Below are 18,448 nucleotides of genomic sequence, written 5' to 3'. Positions count from 1 at the left end.
GAAACTATTAAAAAGGTAATAGGCCTAGAAGTCACCCTACAAGTCTCTGAAGATTATATATCAAATAGGTGAGCCTGATGTATAGTAGTTATTAAATTGTATGAGGAATAAGTAGGGGAAATTGAATCATCTGACATAACATGAATCACTGGCAAGATATTATCAACCCAATGGGAAATGTTAGTCATATAAAATGAAGTTTCTGCACTCTGGTTACTGCATTTCAAGAAAGATGTAATTGGAATAGAAGAGATCCTGAGAAAGCTCATTGAATTTATCAAAGCAATGGAGCAACAACAGCCATCCAAAAAACAAACTGAAAAAGTAGAATGTATAGCAAATGAGAAGGAATGTGCTCCAGGACTAAAAGTAAGACAGGAGTAAAAGATTGCAGGTTTAACAGTAAATTATTAAATAGGAAAACTAGGACATCTTCCTTGTGATACATGAAAGAGGTAAATTTGTAACAAATGAAAGAGGAGGTGTTATATAGTATAAAATATTTGCAAGTCATCTTCCCAAGAGATAATATAGCTTTAACATGAATAACTTTAAAATGTTTATGTATTTTTTGATTATTATGGGAAATTAGAGTAGTTGGAGGTATAGAGCATCTCTGGTCATTGAAGTTGTCTGGACACAACTTAGCAAGGCTGATTCACAAGTCAGCTCTTACCTGCTTCTGCTTAAAGTAAAATATTGGAGCTAGAGAAACAATTGTTTTGTTTTTAAAAGTATAATAGGTTCCCTTATTGTGGAAAAAGCCTGATGCATTCTTTAAAGCCTGGTATCCCTCCATTAGTGCTAAGAAGGGGCTTTCACTGTATTGTGGACTGGAATTCTTTTAGTATGTTCAAAATTGAAGGTCAGTGTTTATTGCATTCTTTCTTTCATACTTGGACATAGATCACCTTGGGGCTGTTTTTATGTAAAAGCCAAAGAATGTTACTCTGAAATATCTGCTTGTTTTATTTGTCTTCTGCATAAATATTTTGTCATTCCTCAGTTATTTCCTTAGCAATTAAGTAACAAGGAACTAGAGTTGGTTTCATTTCCTTTTGCATTCCTTTTTCAGTCATGTGGAGATCTCTTAATGCTTAAGATAAAAGAGATTGTGTGCAGATGGTTAGCTGAAGCACTTAGTTTCTTTCAATATGCAAATTTTCATTAGAAGACTCTGGTTGGTTTCTGTTGTGAATTTCGATGGCTTTCAAATGCTGAGCAGAAAATATAGGTTATAAAGCCTCTTTGATATGATGAATTTTGTGAGATATGGCTCATAGTTTTAAAAATATCTTACTTCAAATAGATAATAAAAGCACATGATACAAAATACAAGAATGTACAAAAAGGTATACCTTGAAAAATGGAAGTGTTCTCTTGCCCTTGTTGCTGATCATCTAGTTCCCCTCGTAGGCAACCCCTATTACCAGTTTCTTGTGTTTATCCAGACACTGTAGAATTATGCAAACATATATGAATGTATATATTTTATTGATTTTATTTATTTCTACACAAAGGGTACCAGACTGTTTACATTCTTCTGTATCTTGCTTTTTTCACTTGAAGTAAATTTTAGTGATTGAGTAGTTAACAGCGTAAATTTTTTATCAGCTGTGTATTTTACTAGTTGACCAGAATTTTTGTTGAGTTGTTTCTAGTCTTTTGCTGTTACAAATAATACTTCAGTGAATTTTCCTAGTCATAGGTTGTTCAGGCACACTCAGATTATTCTCATATAATAACTGTTTCTACTACCCTATTGTATAAAACCTACATGCAATATTCTGAAAAACCCTAAAAGGAGTTAGTGTTTTTCTAATTTGTTTATAATGAAAATTACATAGTAGAGATGCCACTGGATATAATTTTTTCAGTCATTGAACATAAAATACATGATAAGAATTTTTTTTTTATTCTATTACTTTGTATTGAAGATTTTGGTGCCTCTGGTTTTGCTCCGAGAAATGCTTTTCGAATTGACAAGACGAGGTCAAGAGCCTTTGAGTGCACTGCTGCAGTTTGGCGTGACATATCTGGAGGACTACACAGCAGAGTACATCATTCAGCAAGGTGGCTGGGTATGAATGGTTATGTATTTTTTTATAATCTTCCCTTTAAAAAAATTAAGCTCTTTGTTTTTAATAGCATAGGTTTATATCAGTATTGGATGACAGTGCGAAGGCTGTTTATTTTTAAGTTAAGCTATTACTTAACTTACAATACTTATAAGATTTTGTTTATGATAAATTGGTATATGGTACTTTTAAACAGATCTTTTTTATGGACAATTCCATACCAAATTGTGTGTGTGTGTGTGTGTACACACATATATGCTGTCCCAGTCGATGAAGAGAATACAGCTAGCACTTGAATCTCCATATATGCTCCTTCTATATTTTGTCATGCTCTTGTCTACCTCATAAATGTAACTCCCAAATCATTTTATTTTACTTCAACTACATGTATATCCTTAAATAATATATTATTTTGTATATTTTTAATTTTATGTAAATAATATCATACCATGTGTATTTTTCTGTAATTTGCTTGTTTCACTCAATGTTTTGTAAATTAAAAGCATTTTTTAGAGAGACATAGGGAGAGGCTCCCGTCTTTGTGGTTCATTTCCCAGATGAAAGTCAGGATCCAGGACCACAGTCCAGGTCTCCCATGTGGGTGGCAAGAACCTAATATCTTGAGCCATTACTGCTGTGTTTCAGGGTATGCATCAGTGTGACACTGGAATCAGAAGCTGGAGCCAGGCATTGAACCCAGGCACTCATAACTTATGATTTTTCCCACCTTTCTGAAGCATTTTCACTCTTGATAATATCCCCGTTGAGAATGCATGGCGATTGGTATTCCATTGTGTAAATATAGACCGTTTATTTAAATAATCTAGTATCTTGTCAATGAACTTTTCTACCTTTGTGTTACTACAAACATTGCTTTTATAACCATTCTTATACATTTTTGCAAAAGTTCCTGAGAATATGTATACTTTGGAGTAGAATTTCTAGATCACAGCGTGCAGGTGTGTTTTAAATTACAAAATAATGCCAGAATGTTTTCCACAATATTTTTTCAGTTTGTAGTTTATCAGTTGTATATAGTTTTGTCAGTCTGCATCTTCTGTATTATTAGTAGTGTCAGATAAATTTTTTTTAAAGATTTATTTTATTTATTTGAAAGTCAGAGTTACAGAGATGTAGAGGCAGGGAGAGAGAAAGAGATCTTCCATCTGCTGGTTCATTCCCCAGATGGCTGCAACGGTCGGAACTGCTGATCCGAAGCCAAGAGCCAGGAGCTTTTTCCTGGTCTCCCACACAGATACAGGGGCCCAAGCGCTTGAGCCATCTTCTGCTGCTTTCCCAGGGCATAGCAGAGAGCTGGATGGGAAGTGGAACAAGCCAGGGCTTGAACTGGCACCCATATAGGATGCCAGCACTGCAGGCAGCTTTACCCACTGCACCACACAGTGCCACCCCCATCAGATAGGTTTTTAAAATCGTTTATTAGAATAAGTTTATTTTGGAATATTTTGGGTTTATGAAGAAGTTACAAAGATAAAACAGAGGCTGGTGCTGCGGCTCAATAGGCTAATCCTCCACCTGCGGCACCGGCACCCCAGGTTCTAGTCCCGGTCGGGGTGCCGGATTCTGTCCCGGTTGCTCCTCTTCCAGTCCAGCTCTCTGCTGTGGCCTGGGAGTGCAGTGGAGGATGGCCCAGGTGCTTGGGCCCTGCACCCGCATGGGAGACCAGGAGAAGCACCTGGCTCCCGGCTTCGGATCAGCACGCTGCGCCAGCCACAGTGCAACAGCTGCAGAGGCCACTGGGGGATGAACCAACGGAAAAAGGAAGGCCTTTCTCTCTCTCTCTCTCTCTCTCTCTCACTGTCCACTCTGCCTGTCAACAACAACAACAACAACAAAAAGATAAAACAGAGTTCCCATATATTTGTCACCCAGTCTCCTGTAGTGTCAGCATCTTACATAACTATTGGTACTTTGTCAAGTCTAAGAGATTAATGTTTGTACATTAAATTAATTAAACTGTAGACTTTATTTAAATCTCACCCATTTTCCTGTAATGTCATTTTTGTGTTCCAGGATCTAAGCCCATTTTTATTTAAAATAAACAAACTGCATTTTATTTAGACTTAATAGTTTTGAGGAGTTGTAATCCCGTTTCACATCTATAAGCTGTCTATATTTCTTCTGTGTAATATGTTGGCCTCATGTCACTTGCACACCTCTCAGTTGAATTTTCTTTTTTTTTTTTTTTTTAGAGATTTATTTATTTATTTGAAAGTCAGAGTCACACAGAGAGAGGAAAGGCAGAGAGAGAGAGATTGATCTTCCATCCGATGGTTCACTCCTCAATTGGCCGCAATGGACGGAGCTGTGCTGGTCCAAAGCTAGGAGCCAGGAACTTCTTCTGGGTCTCTCATGCAGGGGCAGGGGCCCAAGGACTTGGGCCATCTTCTACTGCTTTTCTAGGCCATAGCAGAGAGGTGGATCGGAAGTGGAGCGGCCAGGTCTTGAACCAGCACCCATATGGGATGCTGGCGCTTCAGGGCAGGGTATTAACCCGCTGCGCCACAGCGTCGGCCCCTCAGTTGAATTTTTCTTTGTAATAGTTTTTTATATGGTGTTAAAATCATTTATTTATGTATTTGAAAGGCAGAGACAGAACTTCTGCTGGTCTGCTGGTTCACTCCTCAAATGCTTGCAGTAGCCACGACTGGACAACACAAAAAGCCTAGAGCTGGGAACTCATTCCCAGTCTCCCACATGGGTATTACGAACTCATCTGCTGCCTTCCAGCTTGAATCAGAAGTGGAGCCAAGACTCAAAAACTCAGACAACCTTATATGAGATGCAGGTTTCCCAAGTGGTGTCTAAACTGCTGGGTAAAACACCTACCCCATAGCTTTTTGTATATTTTAAACTAGTGATTTTTTATGTGTGTGTTATCAAAAACAGTATTTTTATGGTAGAATTTAGAGCATGTGTAAAGCTCACTTTGTATAGATATATTTTTTTAAGATTTGTTTATTTGGAAGTCAGAACTACAAAGAGGGAGGGAGGGAGAGAGAGAGAAAGAGCGAGAGAGAAAGAAAAAGAAAGAGATTGATCTTCCATCTGCTGGTTCACTGTCCAGATTGCTGCAATGGCCAGGGCTGAGCCAGGCTAATACCAGGAGCCTGGAGCTTCATCTTGGTCTCCCACGTGGTTACAAGGAGTCCAGGCACTTGGGTCATCATGTGCTGCTTTCCCAAGCTATTAACAGGGAACTGGATCAGAAGTGGAGCAGCCAGAACTTGAACCAGTGCCCATATAGGATGCCAGGGTCACAGACAATGGCTTTACCTGCTACAGCACACCACCACAACACCAGCCCCAGCTAACTTCATATTTTATTTTTAGTCAAAAGAATTTTATATCATAGGTACCAGCAATTTATTATGTTAATTTTATATAGATTGCCATTTTTCCTGAATATTTCTTTTTAAATTTTTTGTTACATATTGCAAACATACTCTTCCTGTTAGTGCCTTTTTTTTTTTTTTAAGATTTATGTATTTATTTAAGGGGAAGAGAGAGAGAGTGCTCTCTTACAGAGAGAGTTTACATTCAATGGTTCATTTCTCAAATGCCACACCAAAGCCAGGAGCCCGGGATTCCATCTGGATCTCCCACATGGGTGGCAGGAACTCAAGTACTTCAGCTATCATCTGCTATTTTCCCAGGCACATTATCAGGAAGCTGGATGGGAAGTGGAGTAGCCACGACTCAAACCTGGCACTTGGGTGAGAGGTGTAGGCATCCCACATGGTGGCTTAACCCACCCACACCACAGTGCCTACCACCATTTGTGGCTTTTCTTTTTGCCATTTTAGTCTTTAATTGGGAATTAGAAGCTTCCATATAATTTATGAATCTTTTCTTTATAGTTCATGCTTTTTTTCTTTCTTTTTTTTGAAGGCAGAGTGGACAGTGAGAGAGAGAGAGACAGAGAAAAGTCTTCCTTTTGCCGGTGGTTCATCCTCCAGTGGCCGCCGCAGCCAGCGTACCATGCCGATCCGATGGCAGGAGCCAGGTACTTCTCCTGGTTTCCCATGGGGTGCAGGGCCCAAGTACTTGGGCCATCCTCCACTGCACTCCCGGGCCACAGCAGAGAGCTGGCCTGGAAGAGGGGCAACCGGGACAGAATCCGGCGCCCCGACCGGGACTAGAACCCAGTGTGCCGGTGCAGCAAGGCGGAGGATTAGCCTAGTGAGCCGCGCCACTGGCCCTCCTCATACTACTTTCAAAAACTTTATAGTTTTGCTTTTTGCATTTAAGCTACCTAGAATTTTTTTTTAAGATTTATTTAGTTATTTGAAATTCAGAGTTACAGAGAAAGAGTTCTTTGATCAGCTGGTTCACTCTTCAAATGGCTGCAACCTCTGGGCCAGGCCAGTCCAAAACAAAAGCCATGATCTTATTCTGGGTCTCCCACATGGGGGCAGAGCCCAAGCACTTAGGCCATCCCCCACTGCTGTTCTCAGGCCATTAGCAGGGAGCTGGATCATAAGTGGAGCAGTCAGGACACAAACCAACGCCAAAATGAGATGCTTGTGCCAATATGAGATGTCAGCATCACAGACAGCAGCTTTACTCATTGCACTACAGTGCAGGCCTCTAGAATCTGTATATGGTTTGAGGCCAGAGATCTAGTCCTGGCACTGTTTATGGATTACTATTTTCTTACCTAATGGGACAAGTTCACGTTTCTAAGTTTGTTTGTATTTATCTGAGCCATCTCTTCTAGTTCTTGGGACCATGTGGTAAATACCTAGGCCAAGTGGCACTATCTTAATTTAATTACTGTAACTTGCTTTAGAATAGAGCATGTGGGGGTCGGCGCTGTGGCGCAGCAAGTTAAAGCCCTGGCCTGAAGCACCAGTATCCCATATGGGTGCCAGTTCTAGTCCCAACTGCTCCTCTTCCAATCCAGCTCTCTGCTATAGCCTAGGATATCAGTAGAAGATGGCCTAAGTCCTTGGGCCCCTGCACCTGCGTGGGAGACCCGGAAGAAGCTCCTGGCTCCTGGCTTCGGATCGGCGCAGCTCCAGCCATTGCGGCCAGTTGGGGAGTGAAACATTGGATGGAAGACCTCTCTCTCTGTCTCTACCTCTCTCTGTAACTCTGTCTTTCAAATAAATAAATAAATCTTTAAAAAAAAAGAGGAGAGCATGTCTTCCATTTTCTTATTTCTACTTCTTTCTTTAATTTTTTAAAAAATTATTATTCAGGAATGCTGAGTCTGAGATGACCCTTTGCTTTTCGGTATAAACTTTTAGAAATCTTGCCAGACTGTAGAAATTTTGATTAAAATTGTATTGAACCTATAATTTTGAGAATAATGGACATATTATAATATTAACTCTTTCCATTTATGAACACAATATATCCCTTAATTTATTTGTCTTTTAGAAACATTTCAGTGTTTTAAAAATTTTTTTCTTAAGTTTTATACAGTACATATTCTGTTAAATAAGTTCCTAAGAATATATTTTCCCTTGCCTGTATAAGGAAATGCATTTTTGTTTAAGAAAAGCATTTTAATGTTGACTTCTCTTATGAAACTCTTATTAATTCTGATTGTTTATCTCTAAGTTGCTTTGAATTTTCCGTATAGACAGTCATAACTTCTGTAAAAATATTTTTCCTTTCTGAATCTTTTATTTAAAAGTTTATTGGACTAACGAGCATCTCCAATACAGTATTAATAGAGTTTGTATTAGCAGGAATCCTTGCCTTTTTCCTGATTTTAAAAATGAATACTTCTGGGGCCACTGTTATGAGTAGCAAGTAAGGACACTTGCCTGCATTGCCAGCATTCCATAGGGACACTGGTTCAGGTCTCGGCTGCTCCACTTCCGATCCAGCTCTCTGGATGGCCCACATGCTTGGGTTCTTGCACCCTTGGCCTGGCCCAGCCCAGGCCATTGCAGCCATTTGGGGAGTGAACCAGTGGGTGGAAGACCTCTCTTTCTGTCTCTTCCTCTCTCACTCTTCCTTTCAAGTAAATAAAATAACTCTGGAGACCAGGGACAGGGTGGGAAATGTGTTAGGAAAATGGGAAAAAAAAAAAAAAAGAGTACTTCTAGGTTGCACCATCATGGGTACTCTCACACAGTAGAATGGATACCATAGTTCTGGCATTTTGCAGCACACTGGGGATAATGACACACAATGATGTGTCGTATTCTGAACAGTGAGCTGGGATGGCAGAGCTGGTTCTTTCCAAACACAAACAAAAAGGTAGGAAGTGGAAGGGCTGGCTGCTTGGTATGGTTGACTTGAGCTGTGAATGTGTTGAAATGTTGCATTGTACCCCTTAAAATATACAAGTATTACATATTAACCTAAAATTTAAAAAGGAATTTTTAAAATGAATACTTTTAGTTGTTTGATCATTTAGTTGTATCAGTCTCACTGAATGAGGCAGCCTGTAATGTTTCTTTTCTGGTTTCAGGACTAAAGGTATATTGGCTCCTTGGGAGAGTTTAGTATTGAGTATTTTTTTGTTTTTCTAATAGTTTGTGTAAGATTCAAATTATTTGTGCCTTGCTCATAAAACCACCTGGTATCTTGTTTGAAGGAAGGTTTCTTCTTTTTCTTGAAAATTCTTGATCATTTTTCCTAAATTTTTAGATGTTTTGACAGAGATCTGTTCATAATACCCTTAGTTCATTTTTGGCCAGAGGGTACAGTGGATTTTTAGTTCTTAATCCTTTTCTACTACTTTTTAAAAAATAGTTAAATATTTTAAAAATTTTTGTTTTTGTTTGAAAGGCAGAAAGAAAGAGATAGACAGAGAGCGCGCCCATCTACTGGTTCACTCTCTAAATGCTTGCGTCAGCTGGGGCTTTACTAGGCTGAAGCAATGAGCCAGGAATTCAACCCAGGTCTCCCATGTGGGTGGCAGGGACCCAAGTACTTGAATTATCACCTGCCTGCTCCCAGGATGCACATTAGCAGGAGGCTGGGATTGGGAGCAGAGCCAGGATTCAAACCCAGGTACTCAAATACGGGATGTGGGTGTCCCAAAGCAGTATCTTAACTGGTAAGCCAAATGCCTTTTGCTTTAAAAACAAACACCTTTTTTGTTATTGTAATATATCCAATAATCAGTGACTTTGTAGTAAGGGTATTTTTTGGTAGGATATAGTGTATGTTACTGCTTTATAGCCACTGTACATCTAAGGAGTTAATTTCTTTTTAATGAGGATATTTTATTAATATGAATGCAAATGTAGAATGTATCAGGTTTAGATTTCATGGTAAATGTTCACTGAATGAAAGGCTGAGCATTTGTGTTAAGAAAATTGAAACATTTTTTAAGCTGTTCCTAAAAATAAAATCTGTGATATGTGGTGTTTTAACCTAGTAAAATAGGGAAGAAGAAATCTGTCCTGAAACAGGTAAATTGTAGAAGCATTTGTGTGTTCTGGGTGTGATTTGTTTAGTGTTTCTTTGATACTACATGCATTGTTGACTTGCCTGAGCCTGTCTAAAAAATGTGTGTCTCAGAATGTCTCTGAATGATCTGTATACTGCAAAATAAAGCCAAATTCTGGAAGCCAAAAGCAAAAGAAAACAACCTGATCGTTTACTGCATTTACTGTTATTTTCTTCATACTTTTGTCTTTGTTTTCCAGTGTAGCATTTGATTTGTATGAGAGCTATGGGATACCTCAGGTTAATATCCATGTAGCCCATGTCATGCTTTACAGTAAAAGACGAAAAATGCAGAGAATATTACATATTCCGTTTTCTTAAAAGATTTTTTATTTATAAGTCAGAATTAGAGAATCATCCATCTGCTGGTTCATTCCTCAAATGGCTGTAACAGCTGAAGCTGGGCCAGGCCGAAGCCAGGAGCCAGGATCCTCCTCCAGGTCTCCCATGTGGGTGCAGGGTCCTGAGCACTTGGGCCATCCTCTGATACTTTTCCAGGTGTATTAGCAGAGAGCTGAATCAGAAGTATAGCAGCTGGGATTTGAACTGGCACCCATATGGGAGGCTAGGGCTGTAGACAGTGACAACTCAAATATTTGTACATGAAGAAAAGGGCTACTACTAGAATAAGTTTATTAATATTTAAGATATGCTTTATAAATATGTATTTCACATTGTTGTGTCTGAGCTGTCTACCTGTTTATGTTTAAAACCAAGATACTGCTTTTGTTGTTATCTGGTTGATCTTTGATACAGGGTGTCAGCGTGAATCATCTTTAAGGTACTTTGTGTTAAACACTGTGTTGATAGCTCTTAACACCATTCCAGAAGAGAATCCTTTGGCTGCATGATGCTTCATGTCTGTGAAACAAAGTCCACAGGGGCTGTTTATGTTTTAGCCATTTGAACCTGCGGCATAAGGTGAATGAAACTGCCTGACTCTCAGTACGGAACTATTGTTAAAGGCCTGGCCTGAAGAGCAGCATCCTGTATGGGCGCCAGTTTTAGTCCTGGCTGCTCCACTTCCGATCCAGCTCTCTGCTATGGCCTGGGAAAGCAGTGCAGGATGGCCCAAGTCCTTGGGCTCCTGCACCTATGTGGGAGACCGGGAAGAAGCACCTGGCTCCTGACTTTGGATCTGCTCAGATCCGGCTGTTGTGGCCATCTGCGGGGTAGACCAGGGATGGAAGACTCTCTCTCTGTCTCTACCTCTCTCTGTAACTCTTTCAAATAAATAAAATAAATCTTAAATATAAAAAAAGGAAAGAAAACCCACAGAAGAGGGTTATGCCTGCATGTGGTGGGTATAGGAATAGATTTGCAGAGAGAAAAATAATACCAGTATTTTGGCCTCTGACTTACTAACAGAAATGGCTAGAATAAATGCTTTTACAGTTCTGTAGATAATTTACTTCTTTTTCTTTTTTTTTTTTAATTTTTATTTATTTAAAAGAGTTACAGAGAAAGGCAGAGCCAGAGAGATAGAGGTCTTCCATTCTGCTGGTTCACTTCCCAAATGACCACAACGGCCAGAGCTGAGCTGATCTGAAACCAGGAGCCAGGAGCTTCTTCTGGATCTCCCACACAGGTGCAGGGGCCCAAGGACTTGGACCATCTTCTACTGTTTTCCCAGGCCACAGCAGAGAGCTGGATCGGAAGTGGAGCAGCCAGAACTTGAACTGGCTCTCATATAGGATGCCAGTTCTGCAGGCTGGGGCTTTAACCTGCTGCACCATAGCACTGGCCCCAATAATTTACTTCTGTGATCTGTGTTGTGATTGTTGGCTTAGTATGGAGTGTTTTTTCCTTTATTATGGGATTGAGAAGAGCACTTGTTGAGATTTAGATGTCAGATGACCAGTTTGAATTTATTTTATTTTTAAAGGTATATGTATCTATTTATGTGTTTGCTTGAAAGGCAGAGCAACAGGAAGAGGAAGAGAGACAGGTAGGGAAAGAGAATCTTCCATGTGCTGGTTCACTCCCCAAATGGCTGCAGCAGCCAGTGCTGGGTCATGCTGAAGCCAGGCGCCTGCAATTCCATCCTGCTGTCTTGCATGGTATCGGCTGCCTTCCCAGGTTCATTAGTAGGGAGCCGGATTGAAAGCAGAGCATCTGGGACTCAAACCAGCACTGATTTGGGATGCTGTCATTGCAAGCAGTAGCTCAGCTCAATGCATCACAACACTGGCCTTAACCAGTTTGAATTTAAAGTGACCTCAAGCTGAGACATTTTTGTCTTTTTAGCCTGTTTTTTTTTTTTGTTTTTTTTGTTTTTGTTTTTGTTTTTTTTTAATTTGACAGGCAGAGTTAGTAAGAGAGAGATACAGAGAGAAAGGTCTTCCTTCCATTGGTTCACCCCCCAAATCACCACTATGGCCGGTGCGCTGCGCCGATTCAAAGCTAGGAGCCAAGTGCTTCCTCCTGGTCTCCCATGCTGGTGCAGCGACCCAAGCACTTGGGCCATCCTCCACTGCCTTCCTGGGCCACAGCAGAGAGCTGGACTGGAAGAGGACTAAACCTGGAGCCCATATGGGATGCTGGCGCCGCAGGCGGAGGATTAACCAAGTGATCCACGGCGCCAGCCCCGCCTGGTTATTTTTTACTAGTAGTAATTGCACATATCTGTGGGGGACAGTACAGCATTTCAATACATATATGCAATGTATTGATCAAATCCTGGTAATCTACATTTCCCCTTCTTGGACATTGCTTTTATGATTTAAACCTTGAAGCTCCTTTCTTCTATTTTCTCATAAAATAATAGGTTCTTGTGACTGAGGCTTTTTTTTTTTTAAAGATACACACACATAAATATACACAGAGAGCTATATAATATTGTCCTTGTTACTTCACCAAGGACATTATTAATCAGACTTAGACTTAGGTTATTTATTTACAACTTCTGTCCCATAGATGGAACAGGTTCTCAGTCTGCTTTGAACACTATCATTATTGATCTTCACTGTCATTTGAGGGTGAAGCACATTTCTTCATGCCCTTGGGTGTGTCTGTGTGGCATACAAACTCCTGTTCTTAGAGCAGTAATCACAGGAAGCCCAAGTCACCGGCTCTCTCTTGATAACCACTAGTGTTTATTTTTGCCTAACTACATGGGCTTAGATGAGTCATTTTCCTCCATATTCCTCAGATTATTTATAAGTTCTAGGTTAATAATGAAATATAACACCTGCCTACTTCATAAGGAGTTTCTGAATATTAATATCTATAATGCTGTTACAACCCTAGAGATGTTAATTTTAGTGGACAGTAAACCTTAATTGACTGCATGTTGTATGCTGGGTCCTTTGCTAGATGGTGAATTTCCAGAGGTGAATAAAATACAGGCCCTTCTTTCAGATCTTGTTAAGGGGACATAAAGATAAATAAACTGTAGTGTTCCAAGTGCAGTGACAAAGTGAAAGAAGGGGAATAATTAAGATATAATAAAAATATGGACTCAATTAGGAACATACATCTTAGCTGTAATTAACATAGCTAAAGCTGAAATATAGCTTCATGTTGCTATTTATTCAGGTATTAGAATTACAAGACAGGCATGTTTGTATTCATCATCTACCTCGTTGTTTTCACTGCATTTTTAGTCAAAGAATGAGAAGTTGAGAACTGAATAAAATCACCAAGATTTGTTTCTAGCTTCTGTTCTGCCAAATACTAGCCATGTGTTTTGGGTGAGAGTTTATTTAAATTTTCTGAGTTTTAGTTTTGTCAACTAAGAAAAGAAGCCTAGCTCCTCTATCTCACAAAGGTAAAGTTGTGAAAATGTTCAGTGAAGCTGTTACATTTTTACAAATGGCATGTTTTCTGGTGTGCCTGAGACTGTATTTTTTTCCTCTCTCCTTAAGTCTGATTGACTTTGCTTTGACTTTTGATTCTGACTTTAATTTGCCCTGCAGTCCAGTTAATGCCCAGACGAGTTGGCTGCTGTGATTCTCTGACTCATCCTTGTCCCTCCCTCCTCTCTCTCTTTCTCTCTCTCTCATTTCCTGGGACTGTCTTGCTCCATTAGAACTAAATCTGTCTCCTGGAAGGGTCAGTGCAAGTCCACTGTGGTAAGGCTTCTGCATTATTTTCCTCATTTTCACGTACTTAGCTCAGTACTTACATGGAAGATTTTAGTTTTAGTTTACAAAAATGATTATTGTAGAAATGTCATCTAATGTCTATCATAATATTTAAGTTTATTGAATAAAATTAATCTTATTTTTCTCTTTGACTTGAAGATTCTCCTTTCTATTTTAAGAATAGCAAATCTTGAAAAGGTTGTTTTTCCTTTCTTGTTGTTTGAGGAACTAGTGTATTTAAGAACTATCTTGGAAACTTTTACATTAAGAATTAGTCAAGACAGTTTCCTTACTGTGGGAAGTAGCACAATAGGAGGTGATCAGAAATCAATTAAGTGGAGTACAGCTAAAATTAACTTAATCTAGTAAGGGTAAATACATGTGTTATATATGAGTGTGATGTTTATTTTGTTGTGTCCTGAAATCCATTTGTGTGTGTGGTGTGTGTGTCAATGTCTTGGTGATTAGTGTTGGGTAGATTACTTCTCTGCAATTTCTTTGATACTCACCATTTTCCTGTTTTAGGTTAATAGTGATCTAAGAGGCATTTGATTGTTAGTGGCCTGTTTGAATGTAGAAAAGCAATGATCAGGCCGGCGCCGCGGATCACTAGGCTAATCCTCTGCCTTGCGGTGCGGGCACACCAGGTTCTAGTCCCTGTCGGGGTGCCGGATTCTGTCCCGGTTGCCCCTCTTCCAGGCCAGCTCTCTGCTGTGGCCAGGGAGTGCAGTGGAGGATGGCACAAGTCCTTGGGCCCTGTACCCCATGGGAGACCAGGATAAGTACCTGGCTCCTGCCATTGGATCAGCGCGGTGTGCTGGCCGCAGCGCGCCGGCCGCGGCGGCCGTTGGAGGGTGAACCAACGGCAAAAGGAAGACCTTTCTCTCTGTCTCTCTCACTGTCCACTCTGCCTGTCAAAAAAATTAAAAAAAAAAAAAAAGAAAAGCAATGATCTATTTCCATTTTATAAGAGGAATACTCGAGAGAGGTAATGGTAAAGGTTGGCTGGCATGTTCTAGGGGAAATGAGTCCCTGAATGATACTCAGTGTAGATGGGCTTTGGGATTCTGCCAGAGCATCCTCACATGGGAAAGTTAAGCCCATAGGAGCTCAGCGTATCTGCAACCATGACTCAGCAGGTAAAATACTGCTTGAGATGGCAGAATAGTTTATAACCCAAAAAGTAAAATACAACAAAATGCAGTTGATACAGACAATATGAAGCAGCTGCTGCACATTTTTGAAATGGGTCTTTTTTTTTTTTTTTTTTTTTTTGACAGGCAGAGTGGACAGTGAAAGGGAGAGACAGAAGAAAGGTCTTCCTTTTGCCGTTGGTTCACCCTCCAATGGCCACCGCGGCCGGCGCGCTGCGGCCAGCGCACCACGCTGATCCGATGGCAGGAGCCAGATGCTTATCCTGGTCTCCCATGGGGTGCAGGGCCCAAGCACCTGGGCCATCCTCCACTGCAGTCCCGGGCTATAGCAGAGAGCTGGCCTGAAAGAGGGGCAACCGGGACAGAAATCCGGTGCCCCTACCAGGACTAGAACCCGGTGTGCCAGCGCCGCAAAGCGGAAGATTAGCCTAGTGAGCTGTGGCGCCGGCTTGAAGTGGGTCTTTGAATAGATGCCAAGCTGTTTTTTTTTTTTTAACTTGGTTCCTACCACCAAAGCAGTTATGTTTATATTTTATTGTATATTTAAAAATATTACCTACTTTTCTGTATCTTAGTTTCTTCTCTGATTCTCATTTTAATCAAAGAGTTCCATGCACATATCTTTGCTTACTTGAAGATAACACCAAAAATAATCTGTCCTATTTACTTCTTGCCATAAACTCAAAAGGTACCATGATAGAGTAGGCAAAAGGACCAAAATAGGATGTGGGTTTTCAGCCCAAGAGTTAGGATAGCAAGATTGGTGAATGCATAGGTCCTGGAGACAAAGTGCCTGGGCTTCGATCCTGGCTCCATTGCATTGGAATATTGTTTGCCCTATTCAAAACCAAGTGTATTTTGGTGAGAAAAAATTGAAATCCATGCATGTGAGGATCATCAGAAAGAGTTCATAGAAAATGCATAATGTGGGGGAAAATGCCTGGATTTTAAAGATTTACTTATTTGAAAGGCAGAGTGAAAGAGAGAAAGAGATGAGGCAGGGAAAGAAAGACTTCCATTTGCTTGTTTACTCCCCAAGTGACTGTAATGATTGGAACTAGTCCAGGCTAACACCAGGACCCAGGAACTCTATCCTGGTCTCCCTCACTGGGGGCAGGGGCAAGATGCTGGCAATGCTAGTGGCAGCTTAAGTAGCTTAACCCACTGTGCTACAGCACAGGCCCCTGGATTTCAAAATTTTTTTGCAACCAAGTAAATTTATCTTTTAAGTCATCTTCCACAAACTTTTTGAAATGTCATTGTGTATGACTTCCTTTGCATTGTAGTGAAGTTCAGCTAGATTGTTCTCTCTTGGTATTGACATCTAATTCTTAGAGGAAGCTAAGGGACCTTGGAGAAGTTACATAATCTCTGTGGGTTTTATTTATATTCAGACACATATTCAGGCACGTAGTTCTCTGATTCTTTGTGCATATATAAACTTTGATAGTTGGTTCCAACAAATTTTGTTATCTGGATATTTGAAGTTACTCCTTTGTGTTTTTTATGTCAGTAAGATAAATACTCACTGTGAGATAGATACTTCCAACAATGTAAATACTTTGTATTAGAACTTATTTAGATTATAGGAATGACTCTCAGACTACTTGTAGATGTTATTATAGAGATAGAACTTACTAAGAGAGAGGTTGCTTTTTTGTATTTTCTTGAATTAGTCCCCAGGCATGAAAGTATCAGTGGTCATCTGAGTGTAATAGGTGACAGAGTGAAGGGCAGTTACAAAGAAGGAGAAACACCTGGACATATGGAACCTCAGACCATTTTCCATTGCAACTGATGACACTAAGTCTTGGAAAATTTGGGCCATTGACTGTTGGGTAGGAGCATGTGGAAGGGAGTAAGAAATGAGTTCTATAGAGTCAGAAACAGAAGGAAGAGGAAGAGAGATGAGCGTCCTCGAAACATCTTTCACCACCTTCAAATGGTGAGACAACGTCTCAACCCCAAGAGTCCCTGGGTTAGAGAGCTCAGGCCACAAGGGGTGGAGAGAGCCCCGAGCAATCCCTAGGATTTGGGGGCACTAAATGCAGCAGGGCTACCAGCATAGGACTCAAAAGAACTCACCTGACTTCTCAGGATTGTCACCAGTGTGGCATGTCAAAATTAGGGAGGACATGACGGGAAGAAAGCTATTTCATCTTTATTGGTTATTTTTGACCTAATGCTTTAGATGAGATGGAAACTTCACTCTAGATATGAAACAAAGAATGTTCTTAAATCTTTTGTTAGCTTTGAATTGTTAAAAAAAATTAGGGGGAAAAGAAATTCTACGGTAAATTCTATGTCAGTTATCTTTTCCCTTAGTTCTTCATGGTGTAACTTTTGAAATTTCCATTTCATTTGTCTTGGTTTACAGCCCTAAAGGTTGACTTTCTGCGAGTTAAAATAATCTTACCTTATTCCATTCTGACTTTCTTTGGTTTTGTTTTTTAATAAAAAGAGCGCAGATTGGTGCCTCCTCATACGGGGCACCAAATGTAAGAAAAAAGGGTGCCGAACAGAGAAGAGATATGGTACGAACTTGCAGCCAGACTGAATTTATTCAAAGAAAATAAATCTGCAGAGGTGGGTGACCAACTGCCAGCATGTACACAGACTGAATACATGGCAGAGGGCCCAGACCCCAGTAGGCTAGACCTTTTGATATCTTAGGTGGGCTAGGGGTTAGGGTGGGTGGCAGTAGGCGAAGCTGAGCTTTCCGTATAGGTTCTTCAAGTATAGCCCCGCAGGCTTCCAAACCTGGGGAATAATGCAGGATTGGGGTGGAGAACAATAGGTTGTAAGATTAAACTGGTCTCTTGAAAGAAGGCAGGGGTAACAAGAACCTAAAATGGCTGAGGCTTATATCCTGGGGTCTGGTCCCTAGGCCACGTGTTCAGTCTGTTTGCACGTTGGTCACTCACCTCTGCAGATTTATTTTCGAATCAGTTTGGTCTGGCTGCAAGTTTGTGTTCTGTCTCCTCTCTGTTCTATGCCATTTTCTTACATTTGGTCCCCTTTGTGGGGAGGTACCAATCTGCCCCCTTTTCTTACTGTTCATGCTTGCTATTAAAGGTTCTGTTTTCATAGGTTCAGAGAAGTGACTTGTCTAGAGTTCATGTTAGTGAGCACTGACCACTTGCTTGACCTTCAGGTACACTTCTGTTTGAAGAACTCTGTATAAGGCTCCTTCTTTTGAAATGTGCTGATAGCATTACAGAGCATTTGGAGTGTGAACAGAAAGTGAGAGCAGATGTGATTCCAAGACAGAGTAAAGAACCTAGGCCGGCACTGCGGCTCAATAGGCTAATCCTCCGCCTTGCGGCGCCGGCACACCGGGTTCTAGTCCCGGTCGGGGCGCCAGATTCTGTCCCGGTTGCCCCTCTTCCAGGCCAGTTCTCTGCTGTGGCCAGGGAGTGCAGTGGAGGATGGCCCAAGTGCTTGGGCCCTGCACCCGCATGGGAGACCAGGATAAGCACCTGGCTCCTGCCATCGGATCAGCGCGGTGCGCCGGCCGCAGCCCGCTGGCCGCAGCCCGCCGGCCATGGCGGCAATTGGAGGGTGAACCAATGGCAAAGGAAGACCTTTCTCTCTGTCTCTCTCTCTCACTGTCCACTCTGCCTGTCAAAAAAAAAAAAAAAAAAAAGTAAAGAACCTAAGAAATTACATTCTTTGTCTCCATATAACTCAGTTG

The 18,448-nt window shown here is 40.8% G+C and overlaps 1 protein-coding gene across 15 annotated transcripts in view; it reads left to right on the top strand.

Moving 5' to 3' along the window:
- The window catches only part of BCL2L13 (BCL2 like 13), a 102,800-nt gene that overhangs the window by 63,724 nt on the left and 20,628 nt on the right, over positions 1–18,448 (top strand). For 10 of the 15 annotated variants that reach the window (XM_008250122.4, XM_008250125.4, XM_008250126.4 and 7 more), the window contains one exon: positions 1,938–2,081. The exons of 4 other annotated variants lie outside the window; for them this stretch is intronic. In XM_008250122.4, the coding sequence (XP_008248344.1) occupies positions 1,938–2,081 (144 nt within the window). Of the gene's footprint in view, positions 1–1,937; positions 2,082–13,529; positions 13,589–18,448 lie in introns of those variants that run through there. One more of the 15 variants, XM_051837062.2, reaches the window with a different exon arrangement.

The sequence above is a fragment of the Oryctolagus cuniculus genome, chromosome 9 (genome assembly GCF_964237555.1).
Source record: "Oryctolagus cuniculus chromosome 9, mOryCun1.1, whole genome shotgun sequence".
Lineage (NCBI taxonomy): Eukaryota > Metazoa > Chordata > Mammalia > Lagomorpha > Leporidae > Oryctolagus > Oryctolagus cuniculus.
Note: the sequence above shows the minus strand (reverse complement) of the source record. Positions and strands in the feature narration are given on the sequence as shown.